The sequence below is a fragment of the Spinacia oleracea genome, chromosome 4, assembly GCF_020520425.1.
Source record: "Spinacia oleracea cultivar Varoflay chromosome 4, BTI_SOV_V1, whole genome shotgun sequence".
In the NCBI taxonomy this organism is placed as follows: domain Eukaryota; kingdom Viridiplantae; phylum Streptophyta; class Magnoliopsida; order Caryophyllales; family Amaranthaceae; genus Spinacia; species Spinacia oleracea.
In genome coordinates this window covers 5432649-5452793 of record NC_079490.1, presented here as the reverse complement: position 1 = coordinate 5452793, position 20145 = coordinate 5432649, and the positions used below count along the sequence as shown (strand labels likewise).

The following is a 20145-nucleotide window of genomic DNA, read 5'->3' as shown; positions in this document are numbered from 1 at the left end:
TTTCTATAAGAATTCTTCCGTGAATAAACTAATATGTATATTTCATAACTCTCAAGTACTCAAACTACTGGTTGAGAACTTGACATGACATTTCAAAAATACTCTTTTAGAGTTTTTATAATATCTCATTATTGTTGTGACATTCATATGCAAAACTTAAAGGGCTAGATGTTAAGAACATCATGAATAAGTTCTTCAGGAACTCTTCTTGTTTGCATGATTTATAACGCGCGCTATTAAATCGATATTGCATATAAACTTTTGTCACAAATATTAGCCCAATGGAGTAAGAATCTCCTCTTATAAATTTGAATAAAGTTGCAAATTCGTCTTACCATTCTTTGGATGCATATTCATATACGACATCATAATAGTTTTGAAACATATATAACTGGATAAATAAACATCATATCATGATAAAACATAAAACAAACTAAATGTATGATGAATGATGCATTTACCTATTAACACATGTATATGAATGTAAGACTCAAATGCAAAACACTGTACACTGTGGATATTTCAAATCCATAACTTGTTGGACTTCAGGTCCATGAGCTCATTTGATCATTATAATGATGTCTACATCGAAATAGACATAAATTTACAATCCCCTATTCAATCCATTATTTCTCGCATATGCATTATATTTCGGTTCCATCATCTACCGGTATCATCAAAATTCTTCAACATATATTTTGCATGCTTTTTATCAATGATATCTGAATACTTATTCAATAGGTACCATTCATCTATTCTCACGGGCCATCTATTATAGTTCAGATATCTATACCACTTCAAGGGTATTTCATACACTATATATTAATGTTTTCTTTATTTTCAATAATATCATCAACTGCATTATCTTGCCCTTTTCATATAAATAAATCTATATCTCATCATTGTGTTGGAACCGTATATATAATCTACACTTCAGGTGTAGAGATTTAAATAAATATTGGCATGATACATATATATTTCTCAAAAACTTACTTTATGTAACATCGAGCACTATGACTATCATATAGCTTTATGTCTCTTAACATAATTAAGTCATAGATATTTATGTCCAAACACACTTCGAGGACATAAAGTTGGCATGTACACTTACTCATATGGGGATCAATTTATTATCTTTTAATTTTGCCAACTTATTCTTGCTCGTCTCCCCCTAAGTTGGGAAAATATTTTCAATATGTTATGGGGCATAAAGTCTTTCACCAACTAATAATACACTTTCAAACGTGTATTTTAATAAATATTTCATACTTTCGTTCTCTTCTGGAGATTAACATTGATCATGGGGAGTAGATGCACTTTGCAGTTGTGTTTTTTTTCTTCTTCATATTTTCTCATTTCGTGCTGACATATGATTGCCCCTATCAAGAGATTTTATGATACTTAAATCAATCACAAAACACTTGTAAATTTCTTGGTGATCTTCAAGTCACTTACTATCATTTTGGTGAACTTCGGGTCACTTACTATCATGGTGAACTTCAAGTCACCTATCATATCATTATACAAGTTTTCAAAGTATTTAATATCTCTTGTATTTATTTTCTCAATCGATTCATTATAAATATTTGATTGAAATACAACTCAACCTCATCATTATGTCCTGCCTTTGAATATATACAACATATGAGGGAATGTCAACACATAAATTTTTATTTGAAAAGAATTTTCAAATTCTCATGGCGGGTTTTCCTAAACCCGGATGGCCTGAATTATCACATCGTACGAATATAATATCATATTCAAATATTTCATTGGATAACTGCTGGTTATCTTTTCAAAGTGATCACTGTAATTATAAAATACTATATTGAACATATTTTGATGTGATATAACGACACAAACTGGTGTCTCATTAGTAATAGCAAAACAATTTAACAAAACTTATGGAAAGATAGCTTATACTCTTCTGGAGTATGCATTGTAATTGTGGTACATATCAATTTCAATAAACATTCTTCTTTCTTCATCTTCGGGATGAGATAATAATCACTACAAAAAAATCATTTTATAGAGACGAGGGATTTCGTCTCTAAATAATCCAAATCCGTCTCAAAATGATGATTGGAGACGGATTTGAGACGAAATGGGGCGTCTCTATAGAGGGCGTCTCAAAAAAATTTGAGACGGAATTTTGGCAAGTCCATTACAAATTTGAGACGAAAAGTTTGAAATTCTATATACAATCCCATCTCAATTTTAATTTAGAGACGAAATTTTAGTAATCTGTCTCAAGTTTGAGATGCTTATAGTTTCCGTCTCAAATTCCGTCTCTAATAATCCATAATTTTGTAGTGAATATCATAAACTTGTACTCGTGTTCATAAAAATAGTCAACGATTTATGAACAAAACTTGTACCACATTTAACATTCATGTATCATTTTAATCAACATACCACTATTTTGTAAACTTAAAAGCTATCTCCCCCTGATACTTGCATGTGGGGGTACAACATTAATCTAACAACCTTTAGAACTCTTGCACCTTTTATGCCATAAATTCCTTTGGCAATGTCATGTATCAAGCAAAGTAAAATTATTCTTATAAAACTCTTACTTGTTTCTCTTGCCCAATTATATAAAAATTTATATTGAAAATTCTTAAAAGTATGGGCATATAATGAATACATTTTCAAATGAGTTGCTCACACTGTCATGCTCAATTTCTTAAACTCATAAAACTATTTCTTGCTCAAATAGATATTATGTACTCATGTTTGCAATTCTTATGAACTTTTCTGTGAATTATATAAAAGAACATCATGCAAACATAATTATTATTCTTTCAAATATGAAATTTCCCATTCACTTCTGGGAAGGAGCTTGTAAATCTAGTTAGCTACGAATCACCAATTCTCAGCCATAGTTTGGTATCAAGAATATCCACCCAAAAGACAATATATAAGCTATTCAATATTATTTTATTTTTTACATTCTTTTTTCATGACATTGCGCTTATGAGATCACATTAGTCCTGTGAATGGTGGATAATCTAGTCAACAAACTATAAGAAAATATTAGACATTTTAGGTCATGTACATGTCTTCCTATTATTCTTAAGGGTTTCGGGTCCTTCATAAGTTTAAGGAGCTTCAGGTCCACGTATACGAGAATTACATTTTCAATTTACACATCAATCCAATCACTCAACTTCATTTAGGTATATAATACAATCTATAATTGAATTCAATCAACACATCGATAATAAATTACATAATAGTGTTGGCATTATTCATTTGGAATAAGAGCAAAAGTTGTATGCCTAAAGGGTCTCATTAATACCCCGTATCACACCGTACGGAATAAAGGATTACAAGAAACCAGTTAACAATCTAACTTTTGCATCCTCTTACACTATGAATTCAGAACGTTGCATATAATTCTGAGGATTGTATCATACTCAAACAATTGGACAAAAGTAACCATTTTCCTTCAATTTAGAAATACAACTCTCTAAACATATTCTCGATATAGATATGTCTAGGGCATAAGAAATTCAACTTAGAGAAACATGTATCCAACTCTATGCATGCAAAACGGTATACTAGTATTAGTACTAGTTTAAATATAGAATTAATGAGATGGTTATATACGAAGTGTACACATATTTCTTTTAGGTCTTATCTCTTTTGGTGTTTACCATCACAGAAAATTCTTCATGCATGATATAGACAATTGACTCATTGCTTCAATATTCACACTAATATGGTAACTCAAATAAGAATAATCAAATAAATTGAGAAGACTTTCCTTCGATGTAGAGCCGTTGAGGTCTAGATAGCCAAACAACTGGTGTCGCCGTAAAATACGCAACATCAGCCATCATCGATTTCATGTTTTGTTGTATTTTCTTATAATTTGCAGAAGCATTATCTACTCCGTAACATTTACACGGCATAACTGCCCTTCTTTTCTTTGCTTTCCTTATTTGAACACCTATTTAGAAATCAAACAGACAAACACATATATATTAAAATATTAAGGATAAAATTTTAACAATTTACCGATCTTAAGGTTCTTTATTTCTCTACAAATCTGTAGATTTCTCCATGGTCGGCAATTTAATTTCGCCAAAGAGACACCCTTTTTGTCCTACGAAACACGCCGCAAACAGACTGCATATGCTCCGATTCATACCCATATGTTATTGACAATTTTCGTTGCCTCAATTGGTTAGAGTTGGTGCTCATAACGTGTTATAAATTAGGGAGAAAGGGGGAGAGGGGAAGAGAGAAAACAGGCGGTTATCATCTTATTCTCCTCACCATAATGTGTACATATACATATATTATATAGGATAATGATGTCAGGGATATAATGGGCATCCACAATACAATATATTTATAACAAGGCATGCTATTTTGCCCGGTCCAACCCCTTTTTCATAATTTTTTGGGCGGATATTTGGCAACTTAATTCTACAAATTAGTTAATTCCAATACGAAAACAGTCTGAATAGCCCGACATAATGAGCTGAATTTTTAGACCGCAGTCTGTCCCGAACCCGATCTAACCCGTCGTTCGAGTCTACTTTGTAGTGATAAAAAGAAAAGATTTACTTATAAAAAGAAAAAAAAATTAAACAAGCAGCCAATCGCTAGTGAAAAGATTTCTATCACACGCTTAAGGAACTGATTGCAAATATTATAGGAAACTAAAAATTAATGTAACCAACCGTTTAGAGCAACTCTGATGGTGAGTTACAAGATGTTATAGCTACATTTGCCACATCAACTTTCTAACTGCAATTGATTAAAACTACAAATTATCACATTGGTGGGCTACAATAATTTGTAGCTCCCTATAATATTTAATTTAAATAATTAATTTATTTGACGCTATATTTATTTGAGCTATAATTTGTACAATGTGTGATTTGGCTATCCCTGCAACTCTGCTATAAACTAGCTAAAAGGCTCTTCACTTTAATTCCTGAAGACGTACAAGTCTCGAACAAACAAAATTTCATGTGACATCTTTGCTGCATTTACAAAATGAACATTCTGTGGTTGGCTTTCGAAAATATAAGCAACCGAAAGGCGAAAAATCAGCAGATAATAATACAATACTGATCTTTACACAGAGTATTCTGCAGCAAGTAAAGTTGTTATATAGAGCTTGCTTTAGCTAACAAAACACATGCACTTCCTGCTTAAATAACAATGTGAGTCTACTTATCTTCCTATAAAAACACAAAAGCAAAACTAAAATAACAACAAACCAAATCTACACATAACTCTTGTGCTGCACAAGGATATTCTAAAGTCCATAACAATAAACAAACTATTACTCCAAAAAGGAAAATGTTCAACTAACTGGCTAATTAAATAGTAGAACAATTTACTTGACACCGACGATCGACATAAAAAAGTGAAGCTTTTCGTTGATATCTGCAAGATCAACAGGGCCCTTGCACGAGGCTGCTGGTGGCTCGACCCCAGTAAACGCGTAAAGAGCTTTCAGTTCCTCTTCACATGAAGGGTTAGGTGTGTTCTTGTACCCTACAATGGTTCGCATTGCATTGATTTGCTCCCATATCTTCTCCTCATCTGGTTTTACCTGCAAAAAGTCCAAGAATTATGCAAGCACTCAACAAGAATGCAAATGTCCTTAATTCAGCACGTCTTGTCTGATTCCAGTTTGTATTGAGCAGTTTGTTAGAAACAAGATACGACACTACCCTATATAATCCATATACACGGGCCCACGGGGGTTGAAAATTATAAGAGGAAGGTTTAGATCTTTCAATCTTAAGTTCATAACAGATAAATTTCTAAACAGATAAATTCATCGAAGATGGAGCTTACTCACAGTCACAATATAGACTGGGAGGCTAACTTATTAAAGGTAATTAGGTATAAAAATAGCATATTTTTCTAGATGAAAACTCCTGAAGTACATCTTGTCATTTTCAGAGAGGAACATCATTATTTAACGTATAGTCAACGGCCTAAAATCACAGAAATGAACGACTGAGATCTTCCACTGTAGGAGATAGCTTCTTAGTTCTTAGTTTCTTACACATATGATGGATTCAGAAGTCATAAAAGTATACCTAAGATGCTCAACATCCATGAGATGAAGAAGCAATGACGTTAATAGTTCAGACTACCTGATTTCAAGCACTGTCTCAACAAAGCAATTTACAGACCAACAGAGAAAGCGAATTTCAAATATGCTTATGAGATAATCTCAACTGATGAAAAAAACTTGTATATATAATATATTCATGCAAACATAAGCCAAATGCAAAAACTTGTTACCTTATCAGAAGAAGAAATAGTTCCTTGATCCGATGCAGATTCTGACACAGACAATGAGGATACAATCAAAACCTCGCGATACTCAACACTCACTTCAGCCTCATTATTCAAAGACAGGTCATCCCCTACATACAAATAAACCATATTCAATTTCGACAACTTAAAAAAATCAAACATTGACCAGAAGTATGACCCTCTGAAGCTAAATAGTACAGAACATTACCTTCAGACTTCTTGTCAAATGAATCTGCAACTTGATCGGGTTCCACTGTACCACTTACATCAGCTGTTTCCCTACCTTTGGGAAGAAGCAAAGTCCCTAGCTTATCTGCACTGCTCCCTTGGTGAATATCAGTGACAGTATGATCACCATCTATCTTCACATTTACCATTAACTGATTTTGTACAGCAGATTTTGGCTCCTCATGCATTAATCCACTCTCATCCTCTTCAAAACTTAAATACTCAGAATTCGCGTCACTTTCGAAGCTATTTATCACCCCCTTATCATCAATTGCTGGCTCAGTTTCTTCAGGAATGACAATAAGGTTCTTGTCTCCTATCTCATTTTCTTCAGGTGTTACCTTTGCTGGACTTTCTTTTGTTTTCTTCTGGTCATTTATACCCTCATCCCTCATTTTTTCAATCAATCCTGTTGTCTCGCTTCTTAGTTTTTCCTCGTCTAAGCCAGCAACATTTCCCCTATACTCATCCTCTTCTGTTCCGTCTCTTGTTGGTACAAAGGCAATTTCTTCCGTTACTTGTTCAACATTGTTCACATTCTTCCCCTCTACTAAAGGAAACTGATTTTCTGTCTCTACAATCCCTTCTAATACATCGGGAAGGATTTCTGTTTTTTGAGGTTGCTCCTCGACATCTTCCTCATACCCCGCTACTTGTTCAACATTGTTCACATTCTCCCCATCTACTAAAGGAAACTGATTTTCTGTCTCTACAATCCCTTCTAATACATCGGGAAGAACTTCTGTTTTTTGAGGATGCTCCTCATCATCTTCCTCATACCCCGCTACTTGTTCAACATTGTTCTCATCCTCCTCACCTACAAAAACCATGTCTTCTTCTGTTACTACTTCGACATTGTTCGCATATTCCCCGCCTAAGAAAGACGAGTCTTCCGTTATTTGTTCAACATTGTTCTCATCCTCACCACCTACTTGACTCTCCACAACAACTTCCCTTAATGGAACCACAACCTCTTCCTTCTCCATTAAAGAAACATCATTCTCTGCCCCTTTGATTTCTTCTAGTATATCAGGAACTATTTGCTCCCCAACATCTTCCTCATACCTTACTTCAACATTATTCTCATTCTCCCCACCTACAAAGGCCAAGTCTTCCCTTGCTTGTTCAACATTGTTCTCATTCTCTCCACTTTCTTGAGCCTCTACCGAAAATGCGCTTAACGAATCTCGTGGAATCCCACCATCTTCCTTCTTCATCAAGGAAATCTCATTCTCTGCCTCTTCGATCCCTTCAAGTATATCAGGAATTATTTTAGAATCTAAATGCTGATCCTCATCCTCCATACATTCCCCAACATCATCTTCCTCATACACCCCTTCTTCAACAATCTCACTCATTTCTGACAACCTTCTACCTTGTACATGATCACTGTTTTCTTTATTAATTTCTTCAGACACGTCGATCCTCATTTCTATTCCCTTTCTAGTATCCTCTTCAAATTCCTTTTCTTCTTCTTCATATCCCTCGTCAATCTCAACTCTGTCAACCACGTACTCTACCAACTCATCACTATACATTGGCTCGTATTCTTCATAAGGAGTTGGCAAAGGCATTGGCAGCAAAGTGTCCAAAAGCTTCTCACCACATGCGTAGCTGATAATCACAAAGCCAGCAGGAACAGAGAAGGCGAACCCTATAGCAGATAAAGCTACAAGAGGGGGAAGAAAAAAGGATGCAGATGAGACCACAACACCCGTCACCACCATTTTCTTTCCCAAATTCACCCCGTTTCTCCATATCCAACTTAACTTGCCATTGCTCACATCGGATTTTGAGTAATCCTCGAACTCCACCATCTGCCAGCACTCTTCATCACCAGGATCAATTTCTTCGATTTCTTCCATCCTGTGAGGCCCTATCCTGAAAAAGGAAGTTTAACAATTCAATGAAATCTAGCTATATAGAGGTATAATTTGGCAAAGTGCACCGCGGACGAATGCAACATATTTTATTTGGAAGCTACAAATGCAGCATATTCAAGGCCAATACTCAACCGTATATTGGCCTACTATGCTAATTTATGCATGCAGAAAGATTCCATGATAACAAATTTGAATGTTCTACGACTAGTTAATCGAACTCTTCAAATTTTCCTACTTTGCAAAACAAAATGTACTTGCGCATTTACGTGTCACGACTGCAAATATGATTCATATTTGTTCCACTTTTCACTAACCATCTGCATTTGTGGACCTGGGCAAGTTTTCTTGTTCCTTAAACCCATAACAATACAACAAGTATCAAATGTTTTTTATAATGTGCATCAACAAACCTCAAAAACGCATCAACAAACCTCAAAAACGCACTTAAACGGAAGGGTCGTACACTAATGTTACTCTAGAAGTCAGCTACATTAGATTGTAAAAACCTTAAGCAACAACCTTAAAAACGCACTTAAGCGGAAGGATCGTACACGGATGATAATTATCTACTTGTCAACTAGATTAGCTTTTAGAATTCTTTAGAAACAACCTCAAAAACACACTTAAGCGGAACTCCGGAAGGATCATTCACTAATGTTTTCTCTAGATGTCAACTAGATTACTAAAGTCTTTAGCAACAACCTCCAAAAGCGCACTTAAAAACTGTAAGGATCATTCACTAATGTTAGGCCCTATTATGTTCAACTTACTTGACTTGTTTCAGACAAATAAGTTCAGATAATTTCAGAAAAGTTCAGACAGCAAAATAAGTCGAATAGAACGGAACCTCAACTTCTCTAGATAGATGTCAACTAGATTAGTTTGTAAAAGTATATAGCAACCACCTCAAAAACACACTTAAAAGAAGTATCATTCACTAATGTTACTATGTTAACCATCTCAAAAACACACTTAAAAGGAAGAATCATTCACTAATGTTCATTTTTTTCTCTAGATGTCAACTATATTAGTTTGCAAAACTTTTTAGCAACAACCTCAAAAACGCACTTAAAACACCTACATGGAAGGGTCCTAAATTAATATTAAGTTTTCCGATGTCAACTAGATTAGTTAAGATCAAATCTCGACTACATCATTTTTCGTTTGTGGCTCAAAAGTTCCAACAGTGATCGAAGTAACACGAGTCAATCTAAAACAATTCGCTACGAGTACAGCAACACTAACATATATAATAGCAATTCTGATCAATAATTCTCATATACTTCGTATATAGGAAAGCAATGAAAAGGAATCAATCCAAACAAAAAAGCACTAGAAAATCCCGAATAAACATCAATCTTTCCCTAATAATTGTACATAATTAAAACACAATCAAAAATTGAAAAAAAAAATAAGAAATTAAGCATAAAAATGAGAAGAAACGTACCTGAAATTACATGGGTAGGCTTGATCCCATGTAATTTAACAGGAAATGAAAATCTAAAGCTTTGTAATTTGTAGAGAATTTACGCAAGGTTTTAGATAGGGTTTTGTGATGATTCGAAGAAGATGATGATAATGTTTCAGAGAGATTCATTTTGGAGGCGAGGGATAATGATCAAGGGTGATGAGACGAATTGAAGGAGACACGTGTAGGTAAGGAGAGAGGGACAGGTGGAGGCGGGAAGAGAAGAGAGAGAAAGGTAAATGCATGCAACATGCAGATTCAAAGGATTAGCAATTTAGCAGGACATGGGCAAGATGGGCGCGCAACTGCTTACCTTGCATTCGGTAGTGGGCTGGGTCGGGTTGGGTTGGGTTGGGTTGGGTCGGGTCGGATCGATATCAGGTCGATCCATTTTTAATCGGGTTGAGATTTTTCCAACCTAATTCGATCCGTTTAATTAAACGGCTGAGATTTTTAACCCAACCCAACTATAAAGGGGTTGACCTGAAATTGACCCGTTTTTTTTTCCCCCATTTTTAAGTGTAAGTTGACTTGATTATAGAATTGCGAGGTAATTTTTGTGTGGCAATCTCATAGCAAAAGTAATACTTCAATATGTATTTAACATGAATCAAACGTCAAATAATTATTCAATGTTGAAAGAAAAATGTGATATAAAATCATTCAAATAACATTCTACATATCTATATTACATACTTGTTTGAACTTAAACGGGTTAGACAAGTTGTTTTCGGGTTAAAAATTTCAACCTAACCCAACCCATTTAATTAAACGGGTTGGGTTGGATTGGGTTGACCCATTTAATTAAACGGGTTGAAAATCTTGACCCAACCCTTTATTATTGAGTTGGGTTCGAGTTGGGTTGGTGGGTTGAGTCAATTTTTGTCAGCTCTAATTCTCCCGTTTTAACGTGGCTAGTTTTTAACCCGTACAAGTGTGGGCTAAAATGACCCATGTCCTAATACTCTTATAGTACTATATACGAAGTGTATTATAGTGTATACACATACATTATAAAAAACTACTCCAGTCATTCGACTCTGTCCAGTCTCAACATATATATCTGGAAGCAATTCAAGTTGCAGATTATATGTTTTTTTTAGACATTCGACTTCGGCTTATTAAGATATAGATCCATTTTTAGACAAGATGTTTTCTTACTTTATTTTTTTCGACAAGGTTGGTCACGGTCTTTAAAGAAAACGTGATTAGCTTTACAATATATCATTTTCTTCATCTACCACTCTTCTAGTCAATCTTTTTCAATATAATGCAATTGTATACTCATGAATAATCTCATATTATAATAAATAAACGGGAAAGAAGAAGAGTGTAAAAGTGATTTGACCCGAACGAAAATATGTGGGTTTGGACAACCCATAAAATGTTTTTCTACACTTAAAGTCAATGCCCAAACCAAAAAGGGTCATGAAACTTCGATTCAGTGGAACATCACAACCAATTTTGCAGATTTGAAAATAAGTTTTTGTGTTGAAGCCCGACATGACCCCTTTTTGTATCATGTCTCTAGAATCCCAAGCAAATAACACGAAGAGATAAGTAAGGAAAATTAATTTCAAAGAGTTATAAAATTTGAAATCTCACAATCAAGAAGGAATCAACCTTGAACATAACTAACATAAATTATAGATGACATTCATTTAGTATGAAGTAAGATACATATATATACGAAGTAGCTAGTTGTTATAAGGAATCAAGAAAGAGATAAAGAACAATGAAGTTTCATAATGCAATTCGAATCCAATCTGGCGACACCATTCAGTTCGACATTATGGTTCTTCTCGCCACACCCGATTGAACCACCTTCTACATGTAGAGCTCCATTTTAATTGTGAAACTTCACTCCAACAACAATGAGCAACAAAAATAAAAACCGATAATGAACATTCTCATATTGGCGAATGATCTTACCAGACATGGTTATACTTCATAAAACTAATTAACAACGCTATATGATTAGCTAACAAACAAAATATTAATTCCTGTCACCTAATAATCGAATCCAATTTGAGCTTAGTAAGTAAATGAACTTTCACAAACACTTCAATCAAAGACTAATTTTTATCAAGCATTATTGAACAATGACACAAAATCATTAACGCAAACAACAAACATCTAACCACCAATTACTTATCAGTATGGATTGGTTTAATGGTTACTCCGTACAATTTAAGGTTCGTGTATAATAAGTCATAAGTAGGAATCCGATTTCCATTTACATTTTAGAGAAGGTATATAGAATAAAACCAAACCAAAGATATTCCAAAGTATCTTTCTTTTCTTGGAAAAAGGAGGAGAGAGAAAATTGGAGAAGATCCGAACTCCCAAGGGAGAACTCGGGCTTTCTTCATCCACCTATTCTCAACTCTGTTTCTGCAATTCCAAAATCCCTCTGTTTTCCCTCGTCTTATTCTTCCCTAAACCCCGATTAATCAAGACGAGGAGAGAGAAAATCAAACCATATTATCACTATGAAGATCGTCCGTCGGGATTACGTTCACGGCGGCCCTGGCAGTATCAAGGTGAGATTCTTTTGAGTGATTGGTTGTTAATTTCAAGTATTTTTGCTGTTAAATTTGGTGAAATTCGGGGTTTTGAACTTGTGCAATGTCGAATTTAACAGATGATTCCGGATGAAGCGGATGATATGTGGATTGCTTACAATTTGATTGCCGAAGGTGATTCTGTTCTTGCCGTCACTGTTAGGTATAACCCGACTCAATTTGCATTAGGGTGTTGATTTTATTTCAATTTATCAGGTTCTTTTTAGTTGATTTAATAGTTGAATGTAATGTGTATGTGTCAAAATTGATATTCCATTATTTGGGGATTTTAGTCACAATAATTTTTTGGGTATTTGAGAACCCTAATTGATTTGGGCAGGCTGAACATCCCGACTCGGAATTTATTTTGTTACATATTATGCCTGGAAATTATCATAGTAGGAGTGATAATTCATTGCTCTATTCCTAAACAGTATGGCACAAGATTCAGAAAACTAAACTTTGCACTCTTCTATATTGCCCTAAATATTACCCTTATCTTAGAATTCCTAGGAACTACTACTTTTTTGACATGGCGAAGACGCGGAGTTAAATGTGTAACTACTGAAGGTAGCTGTGAATTCTGATATTTAAGTTCAATTCCTTAGACATTTCCCCTGATCAAGTTTGGCTTATTGTTTTGTGATGGAGGGAGTATTAATTATAGTTGAATGGAACAATCAAAGAGAAGCATCTTTGAGGCTCTTGCCTGAAGGCAGAGTTGGTTTAAAATGTGTGGCCTTTAACCCAGGCCTATGAAAATCTTGATTTTCTTAGTACTTTAAGAAGAAAAGGTAAGGTACAAAACATGTAAGTGGCTGCTTGATCTAATTTTGACTTGTTGACAATACAACTGTTGGGTGATTTATATTTCTTTTTCCCCCAATAATATATTAGCCATTTCCTTTTATATGCTCATCTTAGTGAGCTACAAGGTGTTGTAGCTTGAAAATCTAATGTGGCAAGCCAAACTACAATACCTTGTAGCTCACTATCAGACTTGCTTTAAGTAGGAAATGTATATTGCCAAGCTTCTGCATTGCAACTTTGCAAGGGTCTTTACTGTTTTCCCAACAAGCTTGATTGACTAATGCCGTGTTTGAAGAAACTTGTGAATTTGTAGGGAAGCAGTATGATGATTATGAGTTTTATGACAGCATGATTTCTCATAGTGACACGGCTGTTTGATTTTTCAGGAAAGTTATGAGAGAGGCTGCTTCTGGAGGAAGAGATGCAGAGCGAGTGAAACTTAGGCTAGAAATCGTAGTGGAGGTAATAAACCTTTCATTACTTGACATTGTTCCTGCTTTGAGGTCAGGGTGGAAAGTGAGAAAAAGGGTTGAGGGGATGGGGGGAGGGGTTGCTTTGTCTATGATGATTTTTCACTTACCCCTTTCTGTTCATTCCCTTGAAACACATTGTATTGACAGAAATCTGCACCATTAAATATTTGCCTCTTCTTAAGCAAGACCTATGTGGTTTGTAAAAGGGTCTATATATGCTAAGACGATCTAGTTAGAGTTACATGTCAACAACAACAACAACAACAACAACAACAAAGCCTTAATCCCAAAATGATTTGGGGTCGGCTAACCTGAATTGACATAGGAGATTGAAAGGAAAAAAAATATTGAACCAGTGAGGCTTTCGATCTTCATAATTCTGAGATTGCCTTACTTCTCTTAATATGCGCAGGCTGTGGAATATGAAAAAGAAGGTTCAGTCTTACGTATACGCGGAAAAAACACTCTGGAAAATGACCACGTGAAGGTACCACCTGCAAGAGGGCCTATTAACAATGTTTCACGTGCATTGTAATGTTTTACTTCTGACGGTTTGCTGAATTCTTTTGCTTTTTATTGTAGATAGGTGCGTTTCATACACTGGAACTTGAGCTGCATCGACCTTTTGTGCTGAGGAAGGTATGCTATAATTTTAATCTGTTCAGAAACATTTTGCTTAAAAGTTAAAGTGGTGTAAGCAGAATCTATTGTTTTGGGGGGGCTGGGGGTGGGGCAGACCTATCATTTTATAGGTTGATACTATATCTATGCTTGTGTCAAGGAGATTAGTAGAGCAGTCCTTATCTATAAAGAAGCCACATAGACTACTTTTCTGTTTATCATTTCTATTGACATGCATCAATCTTTGAACTTTGAAGCTTTGGAAAATTTCACTCCTCGACATATATTAATCTCTTAATGGAAAGAAAAGAATTTTCAAGAAATTGTGTCTGGCACTTTCCCTTCCCTAATTACTTTCATACAGAATTTTATTTGATTACTTCACATTTCTTTCTTTTTGTGGGAGGGTATTTAAGTGCGTCACTAGTTCAGTGGGCAGTTAATCTATAACTGATTAAATAGATTAATTTGGAAATGTTGTCATGCCTCTCATATTCGTTTCCCTGCTCATGTTGATTATGTTTTCTTGATATTAAAGGATATCTGGGACAACTTGGCGTTGGATATGCTCTATCAAGCAGCAGGTATAATATTTTGATAATTGTTTTTTTTTATAAAAAAACTGTGTATGTCCCGTTGTGCTGAAATCATATTTCATTATTTGGCCCATTGCTAGCGACGTTGTATGTCTAATTTTATGTATCTGCTGATTCTGCTCTATACAGATCCTGCTGCAAGTGCTGATCTGGTTGTGATATTAATGCAAGAGGGATTGGCACATTTGCTTTTGGTTGGTAAAAGGTATAGTTAGTAGCATATCATTACTTTTTCACTCCATCATTTGAAGCATGTAAAGGTTAACTAATTCAATCAACTTCTCTTATCTCTTGCTGCATCTCTTTCAACACAACAAAGTCACAAATATGTTTGATCTAGGAGATTGGGCTATCTTCCTTTTGAATGCTGTCATTTATTTGTGAATGGATTTCTACTGGAATTGAGTCTCTCTGTGGCATTCATATTTTTTTAACTTTTTTTTATCACTAAGCAAGAAGTAGTGAAAGAGTTGACTCTAAGAGAGAAAGATTTGGGGCTTCAGCTGCTAGGGAAGAACTAAACTAACTAGAGTAGATAAATCGAAGTAGGTTTTTGGCTTTGCTGGTTACGATTTCCTTGGCTTTTCATTGTGATAATCTATACTTTGTTGCGCATTATGGGATTTTCCACCCTTTTTCTACCGGCAAGGAAATCTTTCTTCCTGTGGCTGTTTTGGTTGAGTCCGTGAGGGAATTCCATTTCCTCTCTGTGAGGTCAAGATCACTGTTACCTGATTCGCTAGTATGAGACTGGGTACGAGTACGCAATTTGCTACCTAATTTGCTAAGTTAGACCAAAATTGTACCATTTTCATGTTATAATTCGTTTCTTTGGTTCGCGGTTCTTGGGGTGATTAGAGAATTAGGTAACTCTGGTCAAGATAGAATTGCCCCTGCTTAGACGACTAGACGTCAATTTCAATCTGAATGTTTTTTTAAATGGGTTTTTGTGAAGTTCCTGTAATTTTATTTTTATTTTTTTACTTCTCTTTCTGCACGTCACTGTATAAAAGGTTTATCTACTATATTATGTTTGCATGGACTTGTACAAAATTCACTTCTTGATGTATCATCTGGCAGTACTCTACCGGTCTACCCGCAATTGTTTCTTATAAATCTTGATATCTGCTTTCCTATTATGAAATTTTCTAACTAGCTGACTTCATGGATATATTTCACTTGTGTTGACAGTGTAACCCTTACTCGTTCTCGGATAGAAGTATCCATTCCTCGAAAACATGGACCTGCTATTGCTGGATATGAATCTGTATGTGTTTTAAATACAATTTTTAAGATACGATATCATGCACTGCTGCAGTTGATGAGGTATTAAGGTTTTACAAGTGTGAACTGACTTGATTTCCCCTTCTTTTCTCCCTACAGGCCTTAAAAAAGTTTTTTGAGAATGTTCTACAGGTTATTTACATTTATTCCTTCTCAATTCTAGTGATTTCATGTATTTTTAGCTTGTGACTAAAGTGACATTTTAATGCTTGTGTCACAGGCTTTCCTGAAATATGTTGATTTCAATGTTGTCCGATGTGCTGTCATTGCAAGCCCCGGGTTCACTAAGGTTAGATTTGTTTTATTTCATGTTTGGTAGAGATCATATGTTGGTTCTTAAGAGAGGCAATTACAGACGTTTGATTAGGTTTTAATTTCTGTTTTTGGAAGTTGAGTGTTCTTGGGACATTATAAATGTTCACTACTTGAACATCATGGTTTGAGACTTTGAGTTATTAGAGTATAAGCATGTTAACCAAAATTGGATTTATCTTAGAGCATAGTGATCCATCCACAACTGTTTTGCATGGGATTCAGGTTTATTACATATGATAGAACTCTTCTCTTAAGTTCAAAGTTAAGAAGGTTCTGCGAACAGTTTGAAAAGGATTTGGCTGATGGTCGTTTTAGTTTTGATGTTTGGATTTTGGGGTCAATAAGTTTCTTTTGTGAAATGTTAATTCTGTGATGTAGAATCATTCTTTATTTAAATTGATTAGGAGGCTCTTGTACTTTCATGTAGGACCAATTTTATCGTCATTTGTTGCTGGAAGCTGAAAGGAAACAGCTGAGATCTATTATAGAGAACAAGTCACGCATAGTTCTTGTGCATACAACTTCAGGATACAAGTATGACATTTTACTTGTTTTATATGATTGATTACTTCTGTTTACTGAGAAATTATTGTTAGTGCTTCTGGATGTTATCTTCTGTTAGCACACCTCTTACTCTCCTATTGATAGCAACTTTAAACTATAAATCTTCCCATTGAAAAGATTGGATACATTAACAAGGTTGTTCTTCTAGTTGAACTTGAAGGTCCTGAACCTTTTATCTGATACTCCATAACATTTTTCTGTTTGCGGAATCTCTTCCTTTTTACTGGATAGTTTTATCTCAAAACATTATATCCACTTGGTTATTTTAGCATCTCGAGAATAAACGAGTTTTATACTGGCACTCAGTTTGTGATAAAATTGTGTTAGCTCTTGTACTGTATGTCTGTTGTTTTCTATGTCCAGGGGTCTTTACCCTTGTTTCTTAAAGAAACATTGGTCTTGGTGAATTGGTTTAATGTTTTATTTAATAGATTTTCTGATGTCTCTTCTAAACAGACATAGCTTGAGGGAGGTTCTGGATGCGCCAAATGTAATGAGTATGATAAAGGATACAAAAGCAGCTCGGGAGGTTACTAACTTCAATTTTTATTTGTTTTTACTTTTTACCATTTTTTTTCTGCTTGTCATTTTTCTCAGTAGGTTGTTGAAGTGTTTACTGACTTTGCTTCTTTGATTCAGGTCCGTGCGCTTGAGGACTTCTTCAACATGTTATCAAATGTCAGGTTCTAATCTTGAGATGTATGTTTGACTTGCTAACAATATGCTTGTTACCAAGATTTATTTGCAGTTATTATGCATGGCGTAATCTATGGTTCCTCTTAGACATTTAGAGGCCTGGACTTAATCTAATGACATCATCCAGCTGTCTGTTGGCATCATATATTAATGAAATTATTGCTAAGGCAAAACTAAATTCATATGAAAGGGCAGTTATGAGGGACTGAAGGCCCTGAACGTAATCTAATGACATCATTCAGCTGTTGGCATAGTAGTACCAATTTCCCTGGCATTCGTAAATCAGGACCTTGGCTTGTAGAAGTAGGCCATTGAACAGTTTTGATATCTTTGATTTACCAGTTTTTCCTTGCTGTCTGTTTCTTTTTAATTTTGATGCACCTCCTATTGGTATAAGGATTTGAGATTGCTGTTGTTGTTGTTGTCTGTTTCTTGTCTTATACTGAGTTCTTGCTGTATATGAATTATTATGAACTATGTTAAATGTTTTTTGGTTTAATGTAGGATCCAGCTCGTGCATGTTATGGTCCTAAGCATGTAGAAGTTGCACATGAGAGAATGGCTATTCAAACACTGCTCATCACAGATGAACAGTTCAGGTGCTTCTCTTGAACTTTGTTTAGTAATAAATCAATTTGAGGGATTCTGTAGTGTTACTGCTCATCAGGAGATTATCTCGTTTTTCTTTTACGGTGGATATCTTATTTATGCATATGTTAATATGTGAATTAAGAACACATAACTCTTATTCTTCATGTGTAAAGGTATATTCCTATGTGTTTGACAACACATAATTCAATGTGTCTGTTATAAAGTTTTCCACAAAGTTTGTCCCAAACAATTGCACCTCAAGATTTCACGTGTTAGGCAAAAGCTGGATGTACATTTGATCTCACCTGTTAGCCCCCCATTTACTCTCCTGAGATGTTTGGTTTCAAAATTCGGTTTGAAGTGATAGTAGAAATCAATTGCATGCCAGCAAAAGATCCATACCCCTCTTTCTCAACATGTTTATTTATGTTTGTCTTGGTGGTGTTCTCTTCCTTGGCCCATTCTTACATGCAAGTTATTTTTAATTAGTAATTGTACAGTCTGTAATTCTTTTGAATTGGTCATCAGGAATGCTGACATTGCAACACGGAAAAAGTATGTCAACCTGATCGGTTCAATCAAAGCTTCTGGAGGAAGTGTTCATATATTCTCGTCCATGCATGTCTCAGGGGAGCGTAAGTACTTCTACCCATCTACATGTATATACTATGAAGTAATAATTTTCTAAATCGGAGTCCAGTGGATCAGTTTGTCCCTCTTAAACACATGAATTAAGCTAGACCACTGTTACCTGATTCGCTAGTATGAGACTGGGTACGGATAGTCTGGTACGCAATTCGCTACGTAATTTGCTAAATTAGACCAAAAGTGTACCATTTTCATGTTATAATTCGCTTTTTCGGTACACAGTTCGTGGGTTGATCAGAGAATTAGGTAACACTGAGCTAGACACATTAATGGAATCATTTATAAAAAATGTGATTACCCCCTAATTAAACGGTTCAAGATCCGCCACTACTCTTGTCACCTCCTATATATCTTTCTATTTATTTGCCTGTGTGTGTCTGATAGAAAGTGTTAACAATAATGGTGGTGTGGATGCAGAATTGGCACAGCTGACTGGTGTTGCAGCAATTCTCCGCTTCCCTCTCCCTGATCTTGACGATATTGAAATGTGATTGGAAATAGAACTGCGCTCGGGAAGATCATTTTTGTACTGCTGAAAATTGTATATCACAATCTCTGTTAGAGGTCCCTTTTCCTTTGACGACTCAAAGTCTGAGGAGTGGATATAGTTAAGTTATAGTTGAGGATTATGTCATAATTCATTATAGTGTCATCCTTTCATTTTTGTTGTGTTGTAATGTTAAGTTATACAAGAACAACTCATCGGATGCTCTATTGTAGCATCCCATGTAACACTACATTCTTTGGTTGTTACTTTATTCATCTTTTAGTTTCTGGTTGAAATGTACGTTCGTGTAACATCCCATGTAAAGTAATTTGTTCGGTTTAAATAAAATCTTTACCTGTTTGGTTGATGGTAATAAATGTCGAATTTGAATTTGTATTATGCATTTGTAGGAAAGGCCATATGCTTAATGTTTGTAATTGAATTTGAATTTGTAGGAAAGGTCAAATATCAAAGCCTATGGTAATGTTAATTCATCCTCAAATCTCTCATTTATAGTACTTCTTTTGTCTTGAGTTGTCTTTCTTAACCAAAAAATCAGGCTCTGTTCTGTTCAACTTAGTTTTTTAATATATGTTCAGACAAAATAAGTCGAATAGAAT

At 35.0% G+C, this 20145-nt stretch overlaps 2 protein-coding genes across 2 annotated transcripts; one reads left to right on the top strand and one right to left on the bottom strand.

The window, feature by feature from the left end:
* Positions 1 to 5057: 5057 nt before the first annotated feature.
* On the bottom strand, positions 5058 to 10015 carry LOC110805115 (uncharacterized). The gene is made up of 4 exons (XM_022010736.2): positions 9856 to 10015; positions 6506 to 8406; positions 6283 to 6407; positions 5058 to 5578 (listed from the first exon to the last, which is right to left on the bottom strand). Exons 2-4 carry the CDS (start codon positions 8388 to 8390, stop codon positions 5360 to 5362), a joined length of 2229 nt encoding a protein of 742 aa, XP_021866428.2. The 5' UTR covers positions 8391 to 8406; positions 9856 to 10015; the 3' UTR covers positions 5058 to 5359.
* Positions 10016 to 12163: 2148 nt separating this feature from the next.
* Positions 12164 to 19902, top strand: LOC110805134 (protein PELOTA 1). The gene is made up of 16 exons (XM_056827806.1): positions 12164 to 12419; positions 12521 to 12603; positions 13637 to 13712; positions 14136 to 14210; positions 14306 to 14362; positions 14883 to 14928; positions 15070 to 15145; positions 16132 to 16207; positions 16324 to 16356; positions 16445 to 16513; positions 16967 to 17073; positions 17560 to 17632; positions 17743 to 17781; positions 18304 to 18398; positions 18919 to 19025; positions 19456 to 19902. The coding sequence occupies exons 1-16, from the start codon at positions 12369 to 12371 to the stop codon at positions 19527 to 19529; spliced, it is 1137 nt and encodes a 378-aa protein (XP_056683784.1). The 5' UTR covers positions 12164 to 12368; the 3' UTR covers positions 19530 to 19902.
* Positions 19903 to 20145: the final 243 nt, after the last annotated feature.

Excerpts from the sequence above, each read along its gene's own strand:
- LOC110805115 (XM_022010736.2), bottom strand. The coding sequence starts at position 8,390 with ATGGAAGAAATCGAAGAAATTGATCCTGGTGATGAAGAGTGCTGGCAG. Across the intron at positions 6,408-6,505 it reads ATTTGACAAGAAGTCTGAAG|GGGATGACCTGTCTTTGAAT; the intron begins GTAATGTTCTGT and ends ATTTGTATGTAG. Across the intron at positions 5,579-6,282 it reads CTATTTCTTCTTCTGATAAG|GTAAAACCAGATGAGGAGAA; the intron begins GTAACAAGTTTT and ends GACTTTTTGCAG.
- LOC110805134 (XM_056827806.1), top strand. The coding sequence starts at position 12,369 with ATGAAGATCGTCCGTCGGGATTACGTTCACGGCGGCCCTGGCAGTATC. Across the intron at positions 12,420-12,520 it reads GCGGCCCTGGCAGTATCAAG|ATGATTCCGGATGAAGCGGA; the intron begins GTGAGATTCTTT and ends CGAATTTAACAG. Across the intron at positions 19,026-19,455 it reads CATGCATGTCTCAGGGGAGC|AATTGGCACAGCTGACTGGT; the intron begins GTAAGTACTTCT and ends GTGTGGATGCAG.